The 25,571-nt window shown below is 42.3% G+C and overlaps 1 protein-coding gene across 1 annotated transcript in view; it reads left to right on the top strand.

Moving 5' to 3' along the window:
* Positions 1-2,358: 2,358 nt before the first annotated feature.
* ADGB (androglobin) overlaps positions 2,359-25,571 on the top strand; it is a 313,568-nt gene continuing 290,355 nt past the window's right edge. The window contains exons 1-2 of the mRNA XM_063443590.1: positions 2,359-2,453; positions 24,697-24,853. Coding sequence (XP_063299660.1) covers positions 2,380-2,453; positions 24,697-24,853 — 231 coding nt within the window. The 5' untranslated portion in view covers positions 2,359-2,379. The remainder of the gene's footprint in view (positions 2,454-24,696; positions 24,854-25,571) is intronic.

Consider the following 25,571-nt stretch of genomic DNA (forward strand, 5'->3'; position numbering starts at 1 on the left):
AAGCATTCCACATCCTTATAGTTCTTACTGTAAAAAAAAAAAAAAAAAAAACTTTCTTAGCTTTAACCCCTTAAGGACACATGACATGTGTGACATGTCATGATTCCCTTTTATTCCAGAAGTTTGGTCCTTAAGGGGTTAAATCTATTTAATTAAAATTAAATCTCATTTCTTCCAGCCTAAATGCATGGCCCCATGTCCTATGTATAACCCTGTTTATGAATAGATTCCAAATAATGGTTTGTACTGGCTTGTGGAGTCCATGCCTTGATGCAACAAAGCTGTTTAGGCAGCACAAGGGGTACCTACATGATATTAGGCAGGTGATTTTAATGTTGTGGCTGATCAATGTACGACTTTTTCAAAGTGCATACAATTTCAAGTACACTGATACGGCATACAAATACACATGTAATCTCTGGAGTGAGGATGGTTTCCTACCCCTGGTGTAGTGATGTATTGTGAGTTTGTAGCTTGGATAGGCAGGGTGACCAGTTGTCCCGCTTGTAGCGGGTAGTCCCGGTTTTCGGCGATATGGCCCGTCGTCCCGAGAAACTTTCTTGGGACGCATAAATGTCCAGTTTTTTCCTCACCGGCCCCAAGGCAGTTTGCCGCAGCTGAGGGAGGGAGCTAGGGCCAGAATGCTCCTCCCGCGAGCAGGCAGGTTGAAGCATTGCTGAGCATTACCATGGCAACACTCTGACACAGCACTGTACTCACAGGAGTACACACTGCACCCCCACATACTGAACTCCTACACACATTGCACTTCTCCACACATACACAGCATTCCTACACAGACTGCACCCACCACACACTAAACCCTTACACACACAGCCAGCACACACACAGCACCCTCACAAACACTGAACCCCTCCACACATTGCACTCCCCCCACGCACATTGAACCCCTACACATACTGAATACCTCACAAAGCACCTCAAACACACCAAACCCCCCATGCACAGCACCCCCTTAACACACACACATACACTGAACCCCCCCCCCCCACATACACAGCATCTACACGCACTGACTGCAGTCTGTCTGTGTGTTTTCAGCAGTCTGTGAGTGTATTCATCAGTCTGTCTGTGTGTGTGTGTGTCTATTCAGCAATCTCTGTGTATTCAGCAGTTTGACTGTGTATGTTTTCAGCAGTTTGTCTGTGTGTGTGTGTATTCAGCCGTCTGTCTGTGTGTATTGTATTTGTTGGAGGTACCAATAAATATAAGCTTAATTTTATTGATAATTTATAAAAAAAATTCCTGTGACTGATTGCGTAGGCAGGGCCCCAGTGCATTGCTTTGCCTGGGGGCCTATTATGATGGCTCTGATCATGCTCCTACAAAATGTAAGTGAAAATACACAATTTTGAGCACCAGGAAGGGGGTGAGCTGTAATAGGTTAAAGACTTCTAATGTGTATGTATTTCTCTGTTGCTTTTATGCGATTTTTGTTTTACTAATGGTAGTTCCGTTTTTTTTATTTTCGAAATTAGGTCCCTGAGGATAGGGACAGTGGGGGGGTGATCAGCTTTTTAAAATTATTTTAATTCTTATAAAATTAGGTTATTCCCCCGCCTCACACATGCCACTTGCCTGTTGTCTACCCCTGCACAACACACACTGCATCTTTGTGGCCATATTCTAAGATGGGCCCTGCACATGGGGTTGGACATAGGGCCCATGCATTGAGCTGTGGAAGAGGCCCCAACATTTCTGATGGCAGCCCTGTATGCACACATATATACAAATGTCCTTTTATCCGAATGCCTTCATTATTGTATACGGGTTTATTCATCCTGACAAAGGATTTGCAAATGTAACTGCAAAAATAGCAGTGGTGGAAAACTTAGATGGACTATTTCTTTATTTGGCTGTCATATTTTGAAATTAATTTTATATCAGCACTACATCGAATTGTTAATTGGTTAACCTGTTTACATACTAAGGTAAACATCCCATAAAAAAATATGTATATATTTCATTGACACATATATTTTCAAAATTCCTCTCCCATCCACATTTTAGAATATAACCCTACCCATAACTATAAATAAAATCCCACTATAATGTGTATACACTCCCCCATGCTGCAGCATTCAGCTCCTGATACAGTATCCACTCTGTGCTCTGCTGTTCACCCAGTGCAGCACTTCCTGGATCTCACCCATTGGTTGCCTCCTGGAGTCCCTGGCTTCTGATTGGACACTGAAACGGGAACGCGCTCTGAAGCTTACACCCTCTTAGAAAGTACAACTGCACAAAGGCATGCCCGTGAGCGCCGCCGATCCCCGTGCCCGCCGTCTCCTAGCAACCGAAGGACGCGCCTGTGCTTTATACACATGATACAGGAGTTACCCGCACACATATTGCACAATGTCCTCCAAACCGGGCAAGAAAAAGGAGTCCGTGCACCGGATGAGCTCAGCGACGGGGCACACACCTAGAGAGTGAGTGGAGGGGTGAGGGAGGGCTGAGTGCCCACTTGGAGTGATTGGCATCAGGTGGTCTGAGGGAAGCAGAGTGTTACTGGGGGACAGGAGCGGGCACTCCAATTTACTAATAAATCTCGTATAGTTTACCCAGGCAGGGTGTGTGAAGCTGGGCATTATTACACGATGTGCTAGCAGTATATAGGCTGCTTATTGTAGTAAAATACACAAACAGATCACGATTAGTTTGGCCATAACATTGTTAGAGGTTATTTTTTTTTTATTTTTTTAGGACAAACAGGAAAAATAAAGTTATGTAATAATATTCTGTGTATACTATGATTGCCATTTGACTAGCAAGTTATGTTTTACATTGTTGGTGCCTTTCTGGTGACATTATGCCACACATACAAAATATATAGTAAGTGCTCATCTAAAGTTCTGGTAACCCAGTGTTACATGCACTAATTCAAACAGGGTGCTAAAAATGGGGGGGAAATTCCCATTACCATCATAGGCGTGCGCAGCCTATTGCATTAGGGTGTGCACCCTAAAGCACAAGCACACGCGGCGTATATATATATATATATATATATATATATATATATATATATACACACACACACACACACAAAGCTGTGAGGGTGATGTTAGTGTGATGTGTGTGTGAGGGTGCTGGTAGTGTACTATGTGGGTGAGGGTGTTTGTGTGTGCGTGCTTGTGAGGGTGCTGTGAATGTACTGTGTGTCAGGGTGCTGTTTGTGTGTGTGTGTGCACTTGTGAGGGTGCTGTAAATGTACTGTGTGTGAGGGTACTGGTAGTGTGCTGTGTGTGTGTGTGTGTTTGTTAGGGCCCTGTTTGTGTTTGTGAGGGTACTGTTAGTGTGCTGTGTGAGTGTGAGGGTACTGTTAGTGTGCTGTGTGAGTGTGAGGGTGCTGTTTGTGTAATGTGTGTGAGGGTGCTGTATGTGTGTTGGTGCTGTGTATGTGTGTGGGTGCTGTGTATGTGTGTGGGTGCTGTGTATGTCTGTGGGTGCTGTGTATGTCTGTGGGTGCTGTATGTCTGTGGGTGCTGTGTATGTCTGTGGGTGCTGTGTATGTGTGTGGGTGGAGGTGGGGGTACATTACTACATTATATCCCCCCTCCCTGCTTACTTTATGTAGGGAGGGGGTATCCTTCCTTGCTGCCTTCCCTGGTGGTCCAGTGGAGGTGGGGGCAGATCAGTTATCCCCCCTCCCTTCTTACCTTATGCCTGGGAGGGGGGTCCTGCGGCTGCTGCTGCCATCCCTGGTGGTCCAGTGGAGAGTGAACTCTAGCCCCGCAGGGCTAGAGTTCACTCACGCGAGATCTGAGCGTTGCCGCGGCAACGCTCAGATCTCGCGAGAGGAACCCGGCGGAGCTGCTGGCAATAGCTCCCCGGGTCCTCTCCTGCCTCCCTGCCTCCCTCCCTCTTGCTCTCCCCCCTTAATCAGCACTGAAGGTTAAAACTCCTTCAGTCACTTAGCTGAATCCAGCATCGATGTCCCTCAGCGCTGGGTCGGGATCCTCCACCGCGCTTGCATTATGCTTCCCTATAGGAAAGCATTTTATCAATTCTTTCCTATAGGGATGTAGCAGATGCTGGATTTCCAAAAACACAAAGTGAAGATGTCCAGCATCAGTTAGGCGACTTTTAGCCGCCTAACCACCAGGAAGGAGTTAACCCCTTAAGGTAATTATTGCAGTTTCTGAGAAACTGCAATAACTAAACTTGCAGGGTTAAAGGAGAGTGGGATACTGCACCCAGATCACTTCAATGAGCTGAAGTGGTCAGGGTGTCTATTGTGTCCCTTTAAGCACACACTCTGACAGGCACACACACACACTCAATGACAAACACACAAACATCGCTGACAGACAGACTCGCTGATTTGACACACACACATTCCCCAACAGACACAGACAGGCAGATACGCACGGACAGTCACACACACTCAATGACAAACACACTGAAGCCAGGAGCCGGAATATGACATCATATTCCGGCTCCTGCTGCATCAGCAAACAGCGCACGAGGGAGCAGAGCAGGGAGATCACAGCTCCCTCGCCACCTGTGATTCTCACACAGCCGTGCGCCTGGGGAGGTCCATTAAGGTGGCCAGCAGGCCTGCCCTTGGACCCCCTGGGACGTCCGAGTGGGCATTTGGCGCTGGCATTTTTTGCCACCCCCTTGTTAGTGCTGCCCAAGGCAAATGCCTAGTTTGCTTGGGCTAAATACACCATTGCCATAACCTATATAAGTAGCAAAACTTGTGGTGGGGATAATTTACTCATATAAAATGAAAATAAACAAATATGTGTTTCAAAAGGAAATCATGTTAAACCTAGCTGCAAACTATTACCTCAACCTTTGTTAAAATACTTCACAAAATAGCACCTAGTATTCTATGCATTCAAAATATTAGAATAACCATTTTATTTAACTGTGATTGGAGTGTTCCTTCACCCCTGTAAATACTTTTCCAGCACTTACTGGATTGAACTAAGCAGTGAGGGTAACTTATCTACACGGCACATTTCTTGTTTCCTCTCGCACATGCACTGCTAGAGTTTAAATATTTGCATTCTTTGCCTTGCGGAGCATGTAAATGTACTAATTAAAAAAAACTGAAGATTTTTTTAAAAAATAGCATAATCTGTAGAAAATGTTTAGTTAACCTTTAGCTGTTAGATTATATTAAAATCAAGGAAGTGGTCCTCTTTAAAACAGTTACAGTTATTTAAAGTTACAGAGTTTTAATTCTAAGCTCATTGTTAGAATATGTAAAAAGATTGGGAATTCAGCTGTCTATGTCTTAAAGTGAACAATTTTAAAACATTCACAGATATCCCAATTTTCCAAACTAACTGAGAATCGTCAAGAAATGTAAAGATCATCTGTGTGTTACTTTAAAATACAAACATGGTTTAACTAGTTAATGTCCTGAAGTTAGCAACAGAACTGTTGTCATTTCCCTGCGAACCTCAGTGTCACTGTTGAATTCTTCAGCAAAGTCATAGGTTTATCAGAAAATTACAAAACTCATCAGTGAGAGACAAAAAAACTAGCCTTGCCTGTTTCATTTTCCTACCTTAATGGGTCTCTATTGCTTTGAATGTCACCACGATTCTTGTCCTAGTTTATTTGCTAATCACATTCCGTCTCCTGCTTGAGTTTTAGTATTCGATAAGGTGTTTTTAGGACTATCCAAAATTTAGGCCAGATTCTTCCACTTAGCATAACAATAGATTTAGTTGATAAATATAAAAACAAAAAAAAACTAAAAAACATTTCTAATCTCTTTCCTATAATGATTTTTAGATTTTATCCATTAGTTTATTATTTTTTTTCTTCTCTGGTATGTTTTTAAATCATATTTAAAAATGACATTCCACAGATTGATAGTTTGTTGTTTTTGGAAAATGTTACGAATGGGAAGCCATTGATCCCACCGTCACATTCAACAATCGCATGTAGTGGACATAACTGACCTAAAAATAGATATTTATAGTTTTGTTTGTTCTTAGTTTAACTTATTAAGATATTGAAGAAAAGTGCATGAATTTGCCAAAATAAAATGAATGTTTGGAAAATATCAATATCAAGTAGCATGTTTGGGTAAACTGTGTGTCCTATCCTGTCATAATTTAACAGGAAATGTAACTCTAACTCTAATGTAACTCTAACAGTAAAATTGTATAACAAGTATTGTCATACAACAATTATAGAATAGCAATTGACTGTGAGTTTTTTCCCGACTCATGCTTCAAAACCACTTAGTAAATGTCAGTCGAAACAATATTTATTAATTTGGATATGACAGCCCTGTCTGACATTATTTGGAATATAATAAAAGACCCAATGGGGATGTTGGTTATAGTTCTAAAAGAGGAATAATCATTAGGAATATTACTCTGGTTTCCATAGTGATTGTTCCGCCTTTAGAACGTTGCCCCAGAATTTTTTTTTTATATATATAACTGCCAATCAATATCCCGTCTCCCACACGACAAATATCCATGGTGATAGAAATAGAACTTTAAGGATAAATGAGCCCTTTAGGAGACTTAAAGCATCACTGTCACTTTACCCCACAATCATTTAATCAAAATAATCCCACAGAAAGGCAAACTGCAGACTCCATGGATAGAGGAGACCAAAATGGAGTCACCACAGGCACGGTAGAAAAGTTAATAAATATAAATAAGGCAAATAGCACCAAGATACATGGGGCATAAGGAAGGAAAAACTAAAAGAAAATAAAAATGCAAATAATGCTTTAAGTACTTATAAAATATATAGAAACTTTGGGATGGATGGTTAACATAACAAATGGAGAACACATATACTCTCATATAATGCTTAAAGGGTTACTCTAAGAACCTTGATCACTTCAATGATTTGAAGTGTTTAAGGTGCTTGGAGTCTCTATGAGCGATATTTTGCTTTGAAACACTGCACATACAGAGGTTAGGATCGGGCTGGGAGAGAATTTGGTCTTGGCGCTAGAACGGAGGTGTGTTTTTAGCTACGGTATTTCCTTTTTTTGGTTTTGTTTTCTTGTGGGTTTTTTATTTTCTTTTTAAAACAATGTTTTTTGATTGGATGATTTATTTCTCACTTGGCACAAACACTGCCGCAAACACCTATCCAGCCATACATAAAACCATCTATATAGTTCTGCAAGATCTGCTTTTGTAACTACCTATGTCACCACCATGGAAGTGGGCATGCCAACATGGGCGTCTTAAAAAAACGTAAAGACCCCACGATTAAATGTTCCTCTTTTAACAATCTTTTAAAGTCTTTTAACACTTTAACACTACTCTCCTTCTATTTTGATCTAATTGATCCAAGCATCTCTGCAATTTTAATACGTCCTTGCTGAAATTTTGCGCAAAACCTTTGTTCTCTAGAGGTTAAAAACTGGATTTTGTGCATACCAGTAAAGACTAAGAATATAAAAGAATATATAGTTAAATAACTTCTCATCTACACATTTCCTAGTCGTTGGCATATGCACCATGCATAGATTACATTGGATTTTCTACAAAAGGCCTTCAAGTCATGTTTGACATCACAAGTACATTATAACATACACTGGCAATGAAAACAAAGTACACAGTACCACTGTAAAGAGATATATGCTATCAGCATAGTGGCAAAGGCTACAAATATATCCTTCAGCAGCCTCCTCACTCTCAAATTATATGATGACTTCTCACATTCTCTAGCATTGCTAAAAATACAAAGTTAAAGGGACACTCCAGGCACCCACACCACTTCTGCCCATTGGAGTGGTCTGGGTGCCAACTCCCACTACTCCTAACCCTGCAAGTGTAATTATTGCAGTTTTTTATAAACTGCAATAATTACCTTGCAGGGTTAACTCCACCTCTAGCGGCTGTCTACTAGACAGCCACTAGAGGGAACTTCCTGCTTCATAGCACAGGAAACCTGTGCTAGAGCGTCGCTGGACGTCCTCACGCTGTGTGAGGACCTCCAGCGTCGCTCAAATCCCCATAGGAAAGAATTGAAATTAGTTTTTAATGCTTTCCTAAGGGGAGCGCTAATGCGCATGCGCGACATTGCCGCGCATGCACATTAGGTCTCCTCGGCCGGTGGGCGGGATCAGTCTCGCCCACCGGCCGACGGAAGCACAGGGAGGAGCGTCGCGGAGGAGGAGACAGTGGCGAGGGACATCGCCGCTGCCTCAGGTAAGTCACTGAAGGGGTTTTCACCCCTTCAGTAACTGGGGATTGGTGGGTGGGAGGGAGAGGGACCCTCCAGTGCCAGGAAAACGGATCGTTTTCCTGGCACTGGAGTTTCCCTTTAATTTCAAAATTGAATCTAAAATAGCAAAATTCAGTTCTATTTTCAGTTCAGGCTACTTTGGCCTTAAAGGAACACTATAGGGTCAGGAATATAGTGTTAAAACCACCATTTAGGTGGCTTGTCCCCCCTTAGCCACCTTAAAAGGTAATGCAACTTACCTTGTATCCAGCGCCCCGATCCGCCTCCTTGCTGACATCATCAGAATTTATGATTTAAGCCAATCCAATGATTTCCCATAGGGAAAGCATTGAATAGGCTGAAATCAGAAAGGAGAAGGGGTGGGGGCAGTGCCAAACACCGGCGTGGCCAGTCAGCACCTCCTCATTGAATCAATTCATCTCTCTGAGGAAAAGTTCAGTGTCTCCATGGGGGCAAAGTAAACACTGCCTTTTCTCTGAAAAGGTAGTATTTACTTGAAAATGCATCCAGGGACTGTCTATACTCACCAGAACAACTACATTAAGCTGTAGTTGGTCTGGTGACTATAGTGTCCCTTTTAACTTGAAATTCACTTTGAATGCACAACAGATCTCATTTTAATGAATAACCCTGTGAGTACTTTGGGATCCAGCATCTTTAGGGGGCAAGGGTCTATCTATGTGTTTATCCACTCCTTCAACTTATGATGTGATTTTACCAGCACAGTGTATAGATTAGATATATACCTACCTGAAGGTGACATTGTCACAGGTCCGCTTGAGCATGTTAATATATAAAGTACAGCATCCTTTTTATTTGAGCCTGCACCATACAGTATTAGTCATGTACGTACAGATTTCTACTTACATCAAAACAGCAAAGCTCAGACAGCAGTAAGATTATAAGTCATTGACGACCTTGTGTATAATTGATGTAAGATAATTGCTAGTACAGCACTTCAAGTCTTGGTAATATTTAACCTTGGCCACGCTTTGCAAAGCTCATATGCTATAGTTTTAAACATCATTACACATTCCCTAACACTTCCATATGCCCTTCAAGGCTGTCTGAAGTTCTTGCCAATTTAATATTTATCTCAACAGGGATGCCACCTTAAGAAAGGAGATTGATACGTAAGTCTGAGACGATGCCAAATTAACAGACTGCAATGCAGTTGGTTGTCTTCAAATTCCTCTGCAACAGATGGGAGGACAAAGTATTCTAAATCCACCCAAATTTAATAAAGAAATGAATCAAAGTCTTCACGATGATTCCAGAAATGTTTTGATCGAAGGTGAAATACCTATGCATAGCTCCTGTCACCATCAACAAACAAAGTATTTCAATGTTTTATTTAATCAGAAAGTGTTTTTACCAGGGGGAATTGGCATTCTTCTTGTTTTCAAGTATTTTTCGAGAATACTAACAAGTCTATTTAGTCTCAGTGTTACATTTCGAAATTAAAACCAGAAGAATACTCGTTTTCAGTGGTTATACATTTGGCAGATATTTTAAGCGGTTTCAAACTCGTGGAGCATTTGATTATTTTATTTTTTTGTAAGGTTATTGCACAGTTGTTAAACTCTATTTGAGGAAACAATTTTACATCTGTTTTACAACTGTGAGTACATTTAAAGCACTGTGCTCATGTTCCTCTTTACAGCTGTTTCCTTGCTGTAAAGAGGAATATGAGTACCGTGCTTTAAATGTTCTCCCCAGGGTGAAGATAGCTCCCATTTGTAATGTATTTTATAGATAATGCGTTAACAGATATGCAGTAAACTTTATATAGAAATACAAGATGTTTGAAATTCCCAAGTAATTACAGCTTCCTGCAGTGAACTCTACCTAGACTAGAAAGAAGGTGATGTCTTTTAGCCAATTCTAGACATCTCTTTATGTTCAAAGGATTGCTAGGCAAAACGTCTGTACAGGGATTCTCCAGTGCCAGGAAAACATATTAGTTTTCCTCGCACTGCAGGACCCTGTAGTGCCCCTCTCCCTCCAACCCCCCATCCCAAGTTGCTGAAGGGGTTATAACCCCTTCAGTCACTTACCGGAGACCAGTGCCGATGTCCCTCGGTGCTGGGTCAGGCTCTGCCCACGCTACACCCCTGTCGACGTCAGCCGGCAGGGGAGATCAAATGCGCAAGCGCGGCAATGGCCGCGCATGCGAATTAGACCTCCCCATAGGAAAGCATTATACAGTGCTTTCCTATGGGGATTTCGGCGACGCTGGAGGTCCTCAAATAGCGTCAGGACGTCCAGCATCATTTTAAATACTTTTCGTGTTTTACTAGAGGAGGACTTAACCCTGCATAAATATTGCAGTTTATAAAAAACAGACCAGTACAATGGGCAGAAGTGGTCTGGGTGCCTGGAGTGTCCCTTTTAATGAAACAGATGTTCATTGAGTGCCGCTCTCAGAACAGTTTGGTTTTGCTCACGGCTCCCGAACAGTTGCTTCTCAGTGTGCGCCTTTTAATGGAGTATTTCACAACTAAGACTGAAAGTATGTGCTAGGGGAAAAGGGGAGGGCTTGCAAAGGCTGCAGACAGGAGGTCTGCAACTTTTACCAGACGTTTTTCTTTTCTTTTTTTTTTTTTTTTTCATATAACCCTAAAGAAAACATGCAGGAAAAAAAATATAAGCATGTTTTGTTTTTGGGTATATCTACTAACTTGTTTAAAAAAAATTTGTAAAAAAAAAAGTTATAGTGGAGTTTATTTATATGCACGTGCTTGCAGAGGTGTTTCTAGGTGGAATAAAACAATGGTGTAAGCCCAACGGCAAATTTCATAGTGCTTCCCATGTGTAATAACACTGACACCAAATATTTGAATGAACTATCAGTTTTATATACGTTGCCTTTATTATATACATAGCTGCTGCTCAAAACCCAAGCTACAATGTATCTAATCCAGTTTCATTATACCTGTCACTTACAGCAGTGCTCCCCAACCTTTTTATCGCCGCGGACCGGTAAACGTTTGATAATTTTTCCGTGGCCCGCTTGTTTTGATTTAATAAGACAAAAAAAAACCAAACAGTCACATATATTAAAAAAAACACGCAGACACATACATAGTCAGAAAATCACAAACACAGTCACATAAAGACATAGACTCAAAATTGTGTGTATGTGTGTGTGAGCGGTGCAGTGTGTATGTGAGGGTGGCAGTGTGTGTGAGAGTTGCAGTGTGTGTGTGGGGGGCAGTGTTTGTGGGGCAGTGTGTGTAGTGTGTGTATGGGGGAAATGTTTGTGGGGCAGTGTGTGCAGTGTGTGTATGGGGGCAGTGTTTGTGGGGCAGTGTGTGTAGTGTGTGTATGGGGCAGTGTGTGTATGGGGGCAGTGTGTGTATGGGGGCAGTGTGTGTAGTGTGTGTATGGGGCAGTGTGTGTATGGGGCAATGTGTGTAGTGTGTTTATGGGGCAGTGTTTGTGGGGCAGTGTGTGCAGTCTGTGTATGGGGCAGTGTTTGTGGGGCAGTGTTTGTAGTGTGTGTATGGGGCAATGTGTGTAGTGTGTGTTTGTGGGGCAGTGTGTGTATGGGGACAGTGTTTGTGGGGCAGTGTGTGTAGTGTGTGTATGGGGCAATGTGTGTAGTGTGTGCATGGGGGCAGTGTTTGTGGGGCAGTGTGTGTAGTGTGTGCATGGGGGCAGTGTTTGTGGGGCAGTGTGTGTAGTGTGTGTATGGGGCAGTGTTTGTGGGGCAGTGTGTGCATGGGGGCAGTGTTTGTGGGGCAATGTGTGTAGTGTATGCATGGGGCAGTGTTTGTAGTGTGTATGGGGCAGTGTTTGTGGGGCAGTGTGTGTAGTGTGTGTGTGGGGGGCAGTGTGTGTAGTGTGTGTATGGGGCAGTGTGTGTATGGGGGGTAAGGAGGCTTTTTAAAAATTTATTTAATTAAAATTAATATATTCATGTCCCCCCTCCCTTCTTACCTTTACTGGGAGGAGGGGGGACATTTCTTAGTCCCTGGTGGTCCGGTGGGGAATCCCTGGTGGTCCCAGCGGTGGTGAGATGAACTCTAGCCCAGTTACAGGGCTAGAGTTCACTCTCGCGAGATTTGGAGCGTTGCCGTGGTTACCGCGGCAACGCTCCAAATCTCGCGAGAGGAGGACCCGGAGGAGCTGCAGGTAAGAGCTCCCGGGTCCTCTCTCATTCCCTCCCCTGCCGGCTGTCAGCAATGTGCCTGCAGACCGGGGAGGGAGATCTCTGATCTCCCCGCCGGTCCGCAGGCACATTGCAGGGCTGGCACTTGGGCAATGCCAGCCCTGCATTAGCCGGCAGGCTCGCACACCCCACACCCCTGGGCGGCCCGGTACCGTTTGATCCACGGACCGGTACCGGTCCGCGGCCCGGGGGTTGGGGAACACTGACTTACAGCACCAGGCACAGAAATTATGTATATTTTGTGCTCTGCTGCACACACACTCATCTCTAGCTTCCTGGAGCCTCATTATGACATCATCTATGACATGGAACCCTTCCATTGGTCTTCCTTTGTTATGTCAGTATATGTAGCGATTTTTATCACATATATACACTTGTGACATCATGGTTTTCTGTAACCAATCACAACCCAGTATAAGGTATATATACTTCTTGTTTCCTCTTCTGCTTCTGCTATTCACCTCACTTCTCCTCTATATTACAGTGGGGATCCAGCTCTGTGCAGAGGGTTCATTAATCAAGACACTTCCACAGACCTTTCCTTCTGACAGAGCCAAGATTGACTTTATCATGAATTTACTGGAATGGAAGGCTCTGGCATGGATCAATCCTTTGTGGGAATGGGATGATCCACTTACATTTCATTTTCCCAGTTTCATGGCGACATTTAAGCATATATTTAGTCCTCCTGGCAGAGCCAGGAATTCTGGTAGGAAACCTATGAGAGCTAAACAAGGCTCTAGGTCAATAGCAGAGTATGCTATAGAATTCTGTACTCTGGCTTCTCAGACTAATTGGAACAACAGTGTGTTGGTCTGTGCATTTGAGGTCACTGCAAGGTACTTTCCATAGGGCTTAGAAGATCTCTATCACGTTCATGTCTGACATAGATAATAGATTACGTGAGAGAAATGCCACTAAAGAAAAAGAAGCCATGTATAGGTGATGGAAATGCACTCAAAACCTCGTCCCGGAATCCTGGATGCAATAAACTGGATCAGCCCCAGTACCAAAGGGACCAGATATCAACTTAAATGTAGAAAAATAATCCAGGCACTCCAAGATGTTCCACAAAAGTAGGCAAATTGCCTACTTTTGTGGAACATCTTGGAGTGCCTGGATTATTTTTCTACATTTAACTAAAGAAAAAGTACACATGCCGATGCTTAAATAGGCCTCTAAAATAGTATATGCCAACCTCCGACCTCGCTGGCTGGGTACCAGAAGCGAGTCACCTATACCTCATCCCTTTGCCGTCTGAGAACCATATCGACGTTAAACGTATGACAAACTATAGTATCTTATGGTTGCAACCCCTTATAATTCTCTGCCTATACAAAAAGTGTTATGCCACTCAATTGTATCTGCTTGTACTCAATTGTACCTAACTGTATCCGAACGTATTCACAACGCATTGTACCATCGATGACCCCCCTCCATTCCCCCCCTTTTCTGTTTCTGTACCCCAAACCCTACCTTTTATATGAAGAAGAAATAAAAAATTTCATATGGGAAAAAAAAAAATTACCTTTTCTTTTCCAGAACCTTCTACTGAATAACTTTCCGAACTCATGTAATTAGGCCTCACTAAGCTCACAGACGCAGAGAAACCTTTTAGATGTAATCTCTGTATTTCTAATGTGTTTCATACATCCCTTTTGAAACCATTGCTGTGCTACCGGTATACTTCAATGACTTCTCCTCCTGCTCCTGTTCTGATTGGTGGAGAGAAAGAACACGAGATCCAGAAACTTCCCAGTTTTCTAGGGGTTCCGTCCAGTACTTACTACAGTGGATGGGTTACGGCTCGGAAGAACATTCTTAGGTTCTGGCTTCTGATATCCATGCTCCGATCCTACGTCGTAAATTCTATGCAAGGTTTCTTTCACATCCTAGTCCTAGAGGGAGGTGATCCTGGAAGGGGGGGATAATGTCACAATACCTATCCCTCGCTGCGCCGTGCAATCACACAAATGATGTCTCTCCTGTGCTTTGATGCACACTCATACTTTGCATCCAGGTGCCTCATTATGACATCATATATGACATGGAACCCTTCTGTTGGTCTCCTTTTATAATGTCACTCTATGTGGCACTTGATGATGTAAACACACTTATGACATCATGGTACTCTGTAACCAATCACAACCCAGTATAAGTTATATATACTTCCTGCTTGTCCTTGTTTCCTTGTCCTGTCGTGGCTCTTGTTACCTGAGAGTGAGGATGAAAAGAGTCCATCAAGTTCAGTCTTTCTCACATCAGTTTTTGCTGTTAATCCAAAAGAAGGCAAAATTCCAGTTTGAAGCACTTTCCAATTTTGCAACAAACTAGGAAAAGTTCCCAGAATTGCAGTCAGATCTCTCCTTTGAACAAGAAGCTTTTATTTCACATATTAAAAATCATAGCCCTGATTATTAAGAGCTTACCATTCATTTGCTGTTTAAACATCTGTACAAACGCTGATAAAACCACCTCTTCAGGCAGAGAATTCCACTTCTTGAGGATAAATCTGCAAAAGATACAACTCAAAGTATTATTAGATCGGCACCTTCGATTCAGGATGGGATCCAGTAAAACATATATTAGACAGGTACTGGCCCCTTATCTATCAAGACCAACACCTCAAAGAAGTCCTGACGCCATATGTGTCACTTACAGCTAGAAGAGGCCGAAATCTTAAAGACCTGCTGGTACCGAGCCACCTCTCACTACCAACAGGCGAGAGTACATGGCTCAAAACTCCAGCAACTGGTACCTTTCAATGCGGCCGCTGTAAGGCATGTAAATATATTCAAAGAAAATCTAAAACCTTTTCGAATTCAACCAATACCAACACACATACTGTAAAAACCTTTTTCAACTGCCAAACCGCAGGACTAATCTATCTTCTTACCTGCAGCTGCGACCTAAAATTTGTAGGTAAGACCTTTAGACCCTTCAAAAATCGAATCCTTGAACATGTCAACTCAGTGAATCCTTCAAGACAGACTGACACAGTAATTTCACGACATCTTAAATTGAAACATGAAGGCTCAGCACAGGGTCTACGTTTCAGCGGGATCGAAAAAATCTGGGACCAAGGAAGGGAGACATCGATACCAAACTACTACAAAGGGAGAGTTATTGGATTTATACATTAAAGACACTTTCCCCCTCAGGACTCAATGAAGGCTTTTCATATACATCCTTTATCTGAGATTTACTAGTGTAAATATTTTTGCATTCAGTTGGAAGGAATATTCCACTGTCTGTTCCATTTACACTCCATCTTACGAATCCTTGAATGTCTATTATAATAGTTTTTAGCATAGATCTTTCTTTGGGAAACACATATAGCAGTTACTAAGGTTGTTCCTACTGTCCAAGTATTGTCAATTTAGATTTCTGGCGCCATCTTGACAACTATATTAACACACTAGATGATTTTCAGGCCAAGTTTAGACTTAAATGAGTGCTAATCCAGTAAGACCTAATTATCACTACAGTAGCTATTTAACTCCCTGGTGCAAATAATTTCTAAATCACTTTAATATTCATCCATAGTAGTATTTCACTATATAACACTAGGTGAGCATTAAGACTAATGTATACTCCAATAATGCTATCGTGACTAAATACATGATGTATGAGTGAGTCATAAGAACTCAACGCGAGCATATCGGTATCCTCACCTAAGTGCCTCATACTAGCCCTAAGTAATGTGTCCTTTTTACTAGTTACTTAGATGAGTCATGATCTTCCGGACATTATTATAGCTTTAAGTCTTCATTTGCACTATCTTTACACAAGTTCATTGCTAGTGTGGATCAAGCAAGTGTTTACTTATGATAGAAGGCATGTGGGCACTGAAAGGGTTAGTATAAATTTGAATATTCACTGTACCTAAGTGATCTAAATAAAATATGTGATACCCATATAAGAACTATGGATATCAAGACACAATCATATTACCATAAGAGATAAAGTGATAATTTCGTCTTATACAGGACGGGCACTGAACAATGCTAAGTATGAGCATGGCACTTCAAGGGTCAATTTACCCGAAGAGGTATTTAATCCTCTTAACTAATTTGCATTCTTCCCTAGTCTAACATTCAATTAGTCACCCATTTCATTAGAACAATTTATAGTGCCCAGTACAACATTTACTCGTCGGATGTATTTTACAAGTTGATTGAAATGATACAATTATGTGTATCCTGTAAAAGTGTCAGGATCGGGACAGGGATCCAACACGCAGAGTACAAAGAGTGGAAAGGTACGTATACCGGGCCTTAGAATGGCCGGACTAACGTACCGAGAGTAAAGAGAATAGTCAGAGACAAGCCGAGGTCGAGGGAACGGGAAGACAGATAAGCGAGAGACAAGCCGGGTCAAGGGAGAACAGAGAAGCAGGGAAGTACAACAAGCCGAGTCAAAACCAAATAGAGCAAACTAGAATACCAGAGCACTGAGTGACTAGACAAGCTAGAACCACGACAGGGCAATGAGCTGAAGAGAGAAGTAAGCTTAAATACCCTGGCTCCGGATGGTAAGCACGCCTCTGACAAGTGCCGATTGGCTATCGGACACTTGAGTGACAGGTCGCTCGTGATAGCGTCATGACGTCACGTATTGAGCGTCCTGCTAGAAAAGGACGTGGATTCCTCGCGGCCGGTGTTTAAGTGGCTGGATGAACCGCGAGGAACGGAGGAAACAGCTCGCCTGGACGGATAAACCATCAAGTCTCTACCTCCCTTAGAGGTAGAGACCTCAGGTACCCTGACAGTACCCCCCCTCTCAGATACGCCCACCGGGCGGAAGGAACCGGGGCGAGATGGGAAGCGAAGGTGAAATGCTCTGCGAAGGCGAGAAGCATGAACGTCCTCCTGAGGTACCCAACTCCTCTCCTCAGGACCATATCCCCTCCAGTTGACCAGATATTGCAATTTTCCCCTTGAAATTCTGGAATCAACGATGGAGCTGACCTCGTACTCCTCCCGACCCTCCACCTGAACAGGACGAGGCGAGGAGACCTTAGAGGAGAATTTGTTGCAAATAAGAGGTTTCAACAAGGAGACATGAAAAGAGTTAGGAATGCGTAAGGCAGGTGGCAGAGCAAGGCGATACGCAACCGGATTGATACGAGTGAGAACCCTGTAAGGACCTATGTAGCGAGGAGCAAATTTCATAGATGGGACTTTTAGTCGAATATTCTTAGTACTTAACCATACCCTATCCCCAGGAACAAAAACAGGAGCTGCTCTTCTATGCTTGTCAGCGTGTTTCTTGAACAACGAGGAACTATGTAACAGAATTTGCCGAGTCTGATCCCATAATTTCTTCAGGTTGGCGACATGATCATCAACCGACGGTATCCCCTGAGAAGAGGAAACCGAAGGAAAAATCGAAGGATGAAAGCCATAGTTCATGAAGAAAGGGCTAGAGCGAGTTGAATCGCAAACAAGGTTATTGTGTGCGAACTCCGCCCAAGGAATCAGACCGACCCAATCGTCCTGGTGTTCGGAAACAAAGCAACGCAGATACTGTTCGATCTTTTGATTGGTACGTTCAGCAGCTCCGTTAGACTGAGGGTGATAGGCCGAGGAGAAGTTCAATTTGATGCCCATTTGAGAACAAAAGGATCTCCAGAAACGTGAGACAAATTGAGTGCCTCTATCAGAAACAATCTCCGAAGGAATCCCATGTAGGCGAAAAACCTCTCTAGCAAAAATCTCCGCCAATTCAGGAGAAGTCGGAAGTTTAGGTAATGGCACGAAATGGGCCATCTTAGTAAATCTATCCACCACCGTGAGAATAACAGTCTGTCTCTTGGAAGCAGGCAAATCAACGATAAAGTCTATGGACAAACAGGACCAAGGTTTCTCAGGAATGTCCAAGGGGTGTAAGAGGCCACATGGAGATGCATGAGGTAGTTTAGTCTTGGCACAAGTTTCACAAGCTGCGACGAACTCCTCAATATCTTTTCGAAGTGAAGACCACCAGAAATCCTTGGATATCAAAGAGTATGTCTTGCGAATACCAGGATGACCAGCTATTTTACTTTCGTGAAAACATTGTAAGAGCTCCAGTTGAAGTTCAGGAGGAACAAAGTTTCTTCCCTCAGGAGTGTTTTCGGGAGCTAGATGTTGTGACTTCAAGATCTGGTCAAGTAGCGGAGAATGAATTTTGAGACTGGTATTAGCAATAATATTGCATTTGGGTACAATGGAGGACATAAGTGGTTCAACTGAAGCAGAGGGCTCATATTGGCGAGATAGCGCATCGGCTTTAGAATTCTTTGACCCAGGTCTGTAAGTCAGAACGTAATTGAAATGGGTAAGAAACAACGACCAACGAGCCTGCCTGGAGGACAACCGCTTAGCCTCTCCGATATAAGACAAATTTTTGTGGTCAGTTAGAATGGTAACAGGATGTAATGTACCTTCCAATAAATGTCTCCACTCTTTCAAAGCCTTGATAACCGCTAGTAATTCTCTGTCACCAATGTCATATCTGCTTTCAGTACCGGTCAATTTTTTAGAGAAAAATCCACATGGATGTAATGGTTTATCAACCCCCAACCTTTGAGATAGGACAGCACCTAAACCAGTCTCTGATGCGTCTACCTCAAGTAGAAAAGGCAGAGAAGTGTCGGGGTGAACTAAAATTGGAGCGGAAGCGAAAAGCTCCTTGAGAGTTTTGAACGCAAGGAGAGCTTCAGTAGTCCAATTCTTAGTATCAGCCCCCTGTTTGGTCATATTAGTGATAGGTGCGATAATGGAAGAATAGCCCTTAATAAAGCGCCTATAATAATTAGAAAAACCAATAAATCTCTGTACGGCTTTAAGACCTTTGGGTAAAGGCCACTCTAGAATGGAGTGGAGTTTATCCGGATCCATCTTAAATCCCTCCCCAGAGATCACATAGCCGAGAAAGGTTACCTGGGTTTGATCAAAGCTACATTTCTCCAACTTGCAGTACAAGCCATGCTGGAGAAGCTTGTGCAAAACCCTCCTGACTTGCTTGTGATGAGTCTCAATCTCACTAGAATGAATGAGTATATCATCTAGGTATACAATGACGCACTCTTGCTGAAATTCCCTAAGAACCTCATTTATCAGATCCTGGAATACAGCTGGCGCATTGCATAACCCAAAAGGCATAACAGTATATTCATAGTGACCATATCGAGTATTGAATGCCGTCATCCACTCATGTCCCTGCTGGATTCTCACCAAGTTATATGCCCCTCTGAGGTCTAACTTGGTGAAAATTGTAGAGCCCTTCAAACGATCGAAGAGTTCGGTGATCAAGGGAATCGGGTAGGCATTTTTAATGGTTATCTTATTCAAGCCTCGATAATCAATACAAGGTCTCAAAGAACCATCTTTCTTTTTAACAAAAAAAAATCCAGCCCCGGCAGGGGAGGAGGACCTCCTGATGAATCCCTTGTCTAAATTCTCGTGAATATACTCCTCTAGAACTGAGTTCTCTTTTGTAGATAATGGGTATACATGACCTCTGGGAGGCATGGTACCAGGGAGTAGGTTAATTTTGCAATCAAAGGACCTGTGAGGAGGTAAGGTATCGGCTTTCTTTTTGTCAAATACTGCCTTTAAATCTAGATACTGAGGCGGAATTTGTGTCTCTGTAGGATTGTCAGAGGTAGTCGATGTGTTAGTTAATCCGAGAGGTAAGACCTTCCGCAAGCATTTTTCTTGACAATTCTTTCCCCACGAAACTATCTCCCCTGACTCCCAATTAATAATAGGGTTGTGTCTCCTCAACCAGGAGTACCCCAGGACTATGGGAATAGACGGAGAAGAAATGAGCATTAAGGATATATCCTCTTTATGTAGGATGCCAACAGTTAAGTTAATCGGTATGGTCTCATGGAAAATAACAGGCTCAAGTAACGGTCTACCATCGATGGCCTCAACAGCCAGTGGTGTCTCTTTTAACTGGGATGGGATAGCATGCTTGGCAACAAAACCCTGATCTATAAAGCTCTCAGCAGCTCCAGAATCGATTAGTGCCATAGTCTTTACTACTCCCTTCTCCCACCTCAAAGAAACGGGTAACAGAAGCCTGAACTCTTTGTAGTTGTGAATAGAGGACAAAGTAGAAACACCCAAGGCCTGTCCTCTAGAGAAACTTAGGTGCGAGCGTTTCCCGAACGATTAGGACAATTTAGGCGTAAATGTCCTCTGACTCCACAATACATACATAAACCCTCCCTTCTTCTGTACTGTCTCTCTCTCTCTGTGAGATGAGTACTGCCTATCTGCATAGGTTCAGAAATACGTAAGTCCTCGAACTCAGAATTTTGAAAGGTAGGTGCTAGTTTAAAGGAGGGTCTGCGGGTCCTATCTCGAGTGTTCTGCCTCTCTCTTATGCGTTCATCAATACGAGATATAAAAGAAATTAAATCCTCCAAATTCTCAGGGAGTTCTCTAGTAGCGACCTCGTCAAGAATTACATCTGATAACCCATTCAGAAACACATCTATATAAGCCTGTTCGTTCCACTTAACTTCTGCCGCCAAGGACCTGAACTCTAGTGCATAGTCCACAAGTGTTCGATTGTCCTGTCTAAGGCGCAACAGTAATCTAGCTGCATTGACCTTTCTACCAGGAGGGTCAAAAGTTCTTCTAAACGCAGCTACAAAGGCATTATAATTATAGACTAGTGGATTATCATTCTCCCATAAAGGATTGGCCCATCTCAGAGCTTTCTCAATGAGTAAAGTAATAACAAATCCAACCTTCGCTCTATCTGTAGGATAAGATCGGGGTTGTAATTCGAAATGGATGCTAATCTGGTTCAGAAAACCACGGCACTTCTCCGGTGACCCGCCATAACGTACTGGTGGGGTAATACGGGAAGAAGCACCTACAGTGGCTACCTCTAGACCTGAGACTGCAGGAGAAATAGAAGGAGTACGTGTCTCCTCAGGTGGGTTACTAGCACGAGACAAAAGTGCCTGTAGTGCTAGAGCCATCTGATCCATCCTATGCTCCATGGCGTCAAACCTGGGATCAGAAGAACCAAGCTGACTGTTTGTACCTGCAGGATCCATTGGCCCTGTCGTAATGTCAGGATCGGGACAGGGATCCAACACGCAGAGTACAAAGAGTGGAAAGGTACGTATACCGGGCCTTAGAATGGCCGGACTAACGTACCGAGAGTAAAGAGAATAGTCAGAGACAAGCCGAGGTCGAGGGAACGGGAAGACAGATAAGCGAGAGACAAGCCGGGTCAAGGGAGAACAGAGAAGCAGGGAAGTACAACAAGCCGAGTCAAAACCAAATAGAGCAAACTAGAATACCAGAGCACTGAGTGACTAGACAAGCTAGAACCACGACAGGGCAATGAGCTGAAGAGAGAAGTAAGCTTAAATACCCTGGCTCCGGATGGTAAGCACGCCTCTGACAAGTGCCGATTGGCTATCGGACACTTGAGTGACAGGTCGCTCGTGATAGCGTCATGACGTCACGTATTGAGCGTCCTGCTAGAAAAGGACGTGGATTCCTCGCGGCCGGTGTTTAAGTGGCTGGATGAACCGCGAGGAACGGAGGAAACAGCTCGCCTGGACGGATAAACCATCAAGTCTCTACCTCCCTTAGAGGTAGAGACCTCAGGTACCCTGACAAAAAGCATATTTCATTGCAACATTTACATTAAACACTTCAATATCAACTATACTTGACAGAGTACTATACATTACGGCACTCTAAGGGTTATTATGAGCTAATAATGACGTCAGAGCCTAAATAGCGCGATTGGTGGATGCTGCTCAACTTATTAGCATAATGAATACTCTGATTTTTGGCGCCCAAAACGCTTACATTACTGGCTCCTGATAGGACCAACCCTAACAATGAGTTACATGAATGCGTATAAAAGGAGACTTGAAATCATCATCCCCTGACGAAGGTGCACCACAGTAAGCACCGAAACGCGCGTCGGGCTCTTCTTCCTTTCTATTTCTTTTCACTAGGGCTATCTATCACTACGTGCAGGTAACCAACATCCTAAGTATGGTTCTGCACATAGATTCACTTTAATTTCTTACTCTCTATTCGCCTCTCAACTGGTCACTACATACCTCTTTGCAAGGGTTTATTCTGACACTGTTCAGATTGGGATATAATAGTACTGCTTTCTGCACTATTATTTTGATTTTGTGTTACAGTTAGCTGCACTGCAATTGAGAGGGACATCACCAATCCCTTACAGGTGCTAGTAGCTATACTATACAAGCTAGCAGCAGTCATATGTTCCAGAAAGCCTGTTATGTCACCTGAATGGTTGATTATTTTGCTCTAGGATGTGAATTCATAGGCTTATAGCTGTATAAGCGATACTACTAGTCACACGGCACTTTAACAACTATTCAAGCTTTGTCCAGTGACCAGTCTCCTAGTTACTCATTTCGGCTATATATACCTGCAGTATGCTCTCAGAGCTACTAGACTTGACCCTATGTACCTTTAATTAAAGTCTCTAGTCTGTCGCTACTCAAGAGTTTTAGAAGGTAGCTGTTTATTACTAGGATACTTTAGAGGTGAGCCATTTAGGCTGGATTGCACCATATAGACTATTCTATTTCATACCTATGCTATCTAACTATTTACTGAATTGATTCAAGAACGTTTATTTATCTACCCTATACACCAGTTCATACTGTAAGTTCGGATTTTTCCCAACTATTTGAGTATTTTGCCTTCTTCTTTTTGGATAGGGGTTATGCCCCAGGACACTTCTGGAGTGTCCAACTAGGTGTACCTCCACCAGTGTGACGGATCCTAATTTCTGGACCCATCTACACAGGTGGATTTTCTTGCATCAGAGAATTCCACATACTTGTTGTTAATTCTTCTTTCTTCCAGCCTAAATGGGTGACCTTGTGTCCTATGTATAATTCTGTTTATGAATAGATTTCCGGAGAATGGTTTATTGGAATATATTTGGAATGCTGTTTTTCTAAACTAAATACACATTTAAATTTGTTAACCTTTCTGTTGTTTTTCCTTGTTTATCTACTTACATATAGTTGTCTTCTTCTCTCACTACTTCAGACTAACTCTCTGAGTGTCCCCTGCCTGTTTGTATACCACTGACAAATTTGTGTTCAAGCTTTTCGCAAAACATCCAAATTCTAGATCACAAAAAGCCTGCAAAAACATCAAGCAAAGGACCTAACAGTTCTACTCACTCCTACCTCCACTCCACAAGGTTCTGACCTTGAAGACAATTTATTTTTATCCACCCCCATTCTTATCCAGTTATGTTGCTAGCCTCCCCCACAAGAGAAGCTACAGAGTTTGTGCCTCTTTGTATCTCCCTAAGTAGCAAAGGCATTCATTTTATTCTTGCCTGCCCAGCCACTCTTCACTTTCGAATAGCATGAAGATCCTTTGCGTCAACCCCATCCTTCCTGATTAGAATAATGTTGCTGAAGCACCTCCATCACCTAGGGTTCCAACGAAAAATGTGTCACTTGATATTATTTTGTCACTTCATTGTTGGTGTTTGCCAGTTTTGTATATAGCTGGGACTTTGCTGGGACTTTGCAGTCATAGTTTTTATTTTGCCAATCCTTCTGTTTGCTACCAAAGTACTTTTCCAAGTACTTTTCCATCTTGAACTGGGACGGGTGGAGGACCTATGCAACTATTTCATACCATCACTTACTCTTTCTGAAACAATGAGCTGGATAATATTTCTTCACTAACTGGGCCCTTAACTTTTATATTGGAGCCCTTAACAGGAATGGAGCAAATGCTCCAATCAAGAGGACAACAATCCTTGCCTATCTACAGACCTGACAAACTCATATTACTTCAAGAAGCACATTGGTTGAAAAACTCTACTTCAACCTTTAAAGCCTATGGTCTTCAAGCTTGCATCAGTGCAAGTTACAATTACATGTCAAATTGGTGGACAGTATATATCCTTTTAACAATAGTTATGCAAGATCTCAATGTCCGTAAACACATAAAAATTTACTTATATCGCCACTGGCATTTTAGTGTCACTGTTCTGGAAATGTGATGGTCTCTATAGTTAAAGGGCTTGACAAAGACATCTAACATTGTCAGGTCCTCTTGATGGTGGAATAAAGAATGTCTTTTTGAAAGAATTACTCTTTTGGAATTACTGTTGGTGTTGGAATTACTGTTGATGTTGTGAATCAATTTATTTGCGTGCTGTGTTTTGGGTCTATGTGAAAAGACTTTGAGAATCGCACCGCACACATTCTTGCTAGTCTTCTTCTTATTACTTCTCGCTCTGTATAGTAGTAAAATATTCTTCTTATTTTTTAGTGTGGCTTCAATGGTTGCGAGCGTGCTGTCTGTGGAAATAAAGAAAGGAAAGCTCCCACTTTGGCCTGAATGGAATGAGGCAGATATAAATTCTGAGAAGTGGGAAATGGGAAAAGCTGGAAAAGAGAAAGATAAACCTGGAAAGAGCCCAGCACTAGTAAGTTGGATTGAGAAAAGATCCCACATGCTCATAGCAATATATTTACAGTGAAATAAATACAATTGTCTGATAGTAATCTCTGTGAATTGGGTAATGGTAACAATATATGCCAAGCATTTGTTATTTGTGGCACTCTACACTAGGGCAATCTAACCATAGATACCAGGTGCCCATCGTAATGATTAGCTTGCAGGGATTATATAATGTGATAGTGTCTGTTCTTCTACAAATATGCCACGTAAATCTACAGGACTTTTTAATGATTAACAAAAAAGAAAGAAAGAAAATATAATCTTATGTTTATTATAAAGAGTACAATTTATCTGCATACACGGCAAAAATCTATGTAATTGTAGCTAGCAATTGTTATTTTTGATTTACTTATTGTTGCATGAAAAATGGAAGTGATAGCTTAAATAGACAGAATGAATAATAGAATATCAGGTTTGTTGAGTAAGACAAATTATCACTTTGCCAATTGATTTACAAAAAAGATAGGTGCAAATTAAATAAGCTTTGAAGCAGACGCCTTCACATGCAAATTATTAAAAACAATTTTTTTAATTATTTTTTTAAAGGTTCATACAATGTAATATTTAATATTAGATCAACGACTAGATTGTCACAACAACAATCATTACACAGGCATATAGACAAAGTTATATTAAAGGTATACGCACAAAAGTTGTACGTATTCATCAAGCCGCATAGAATT

Source organism: Pelobates fuscus, chromosome 2 (assembly GCF_036172605.1).
Source record: "Pelobates fuscus isolate aPelFus1 chromosome 2, aPelFus1.pri, whole genome shotgun sequence".
NCBI lineage: Eukaryota > Metazoa > Chordata > Amphibia > Anura > Pelobatidae > Pelobates > Pelobates fuscus.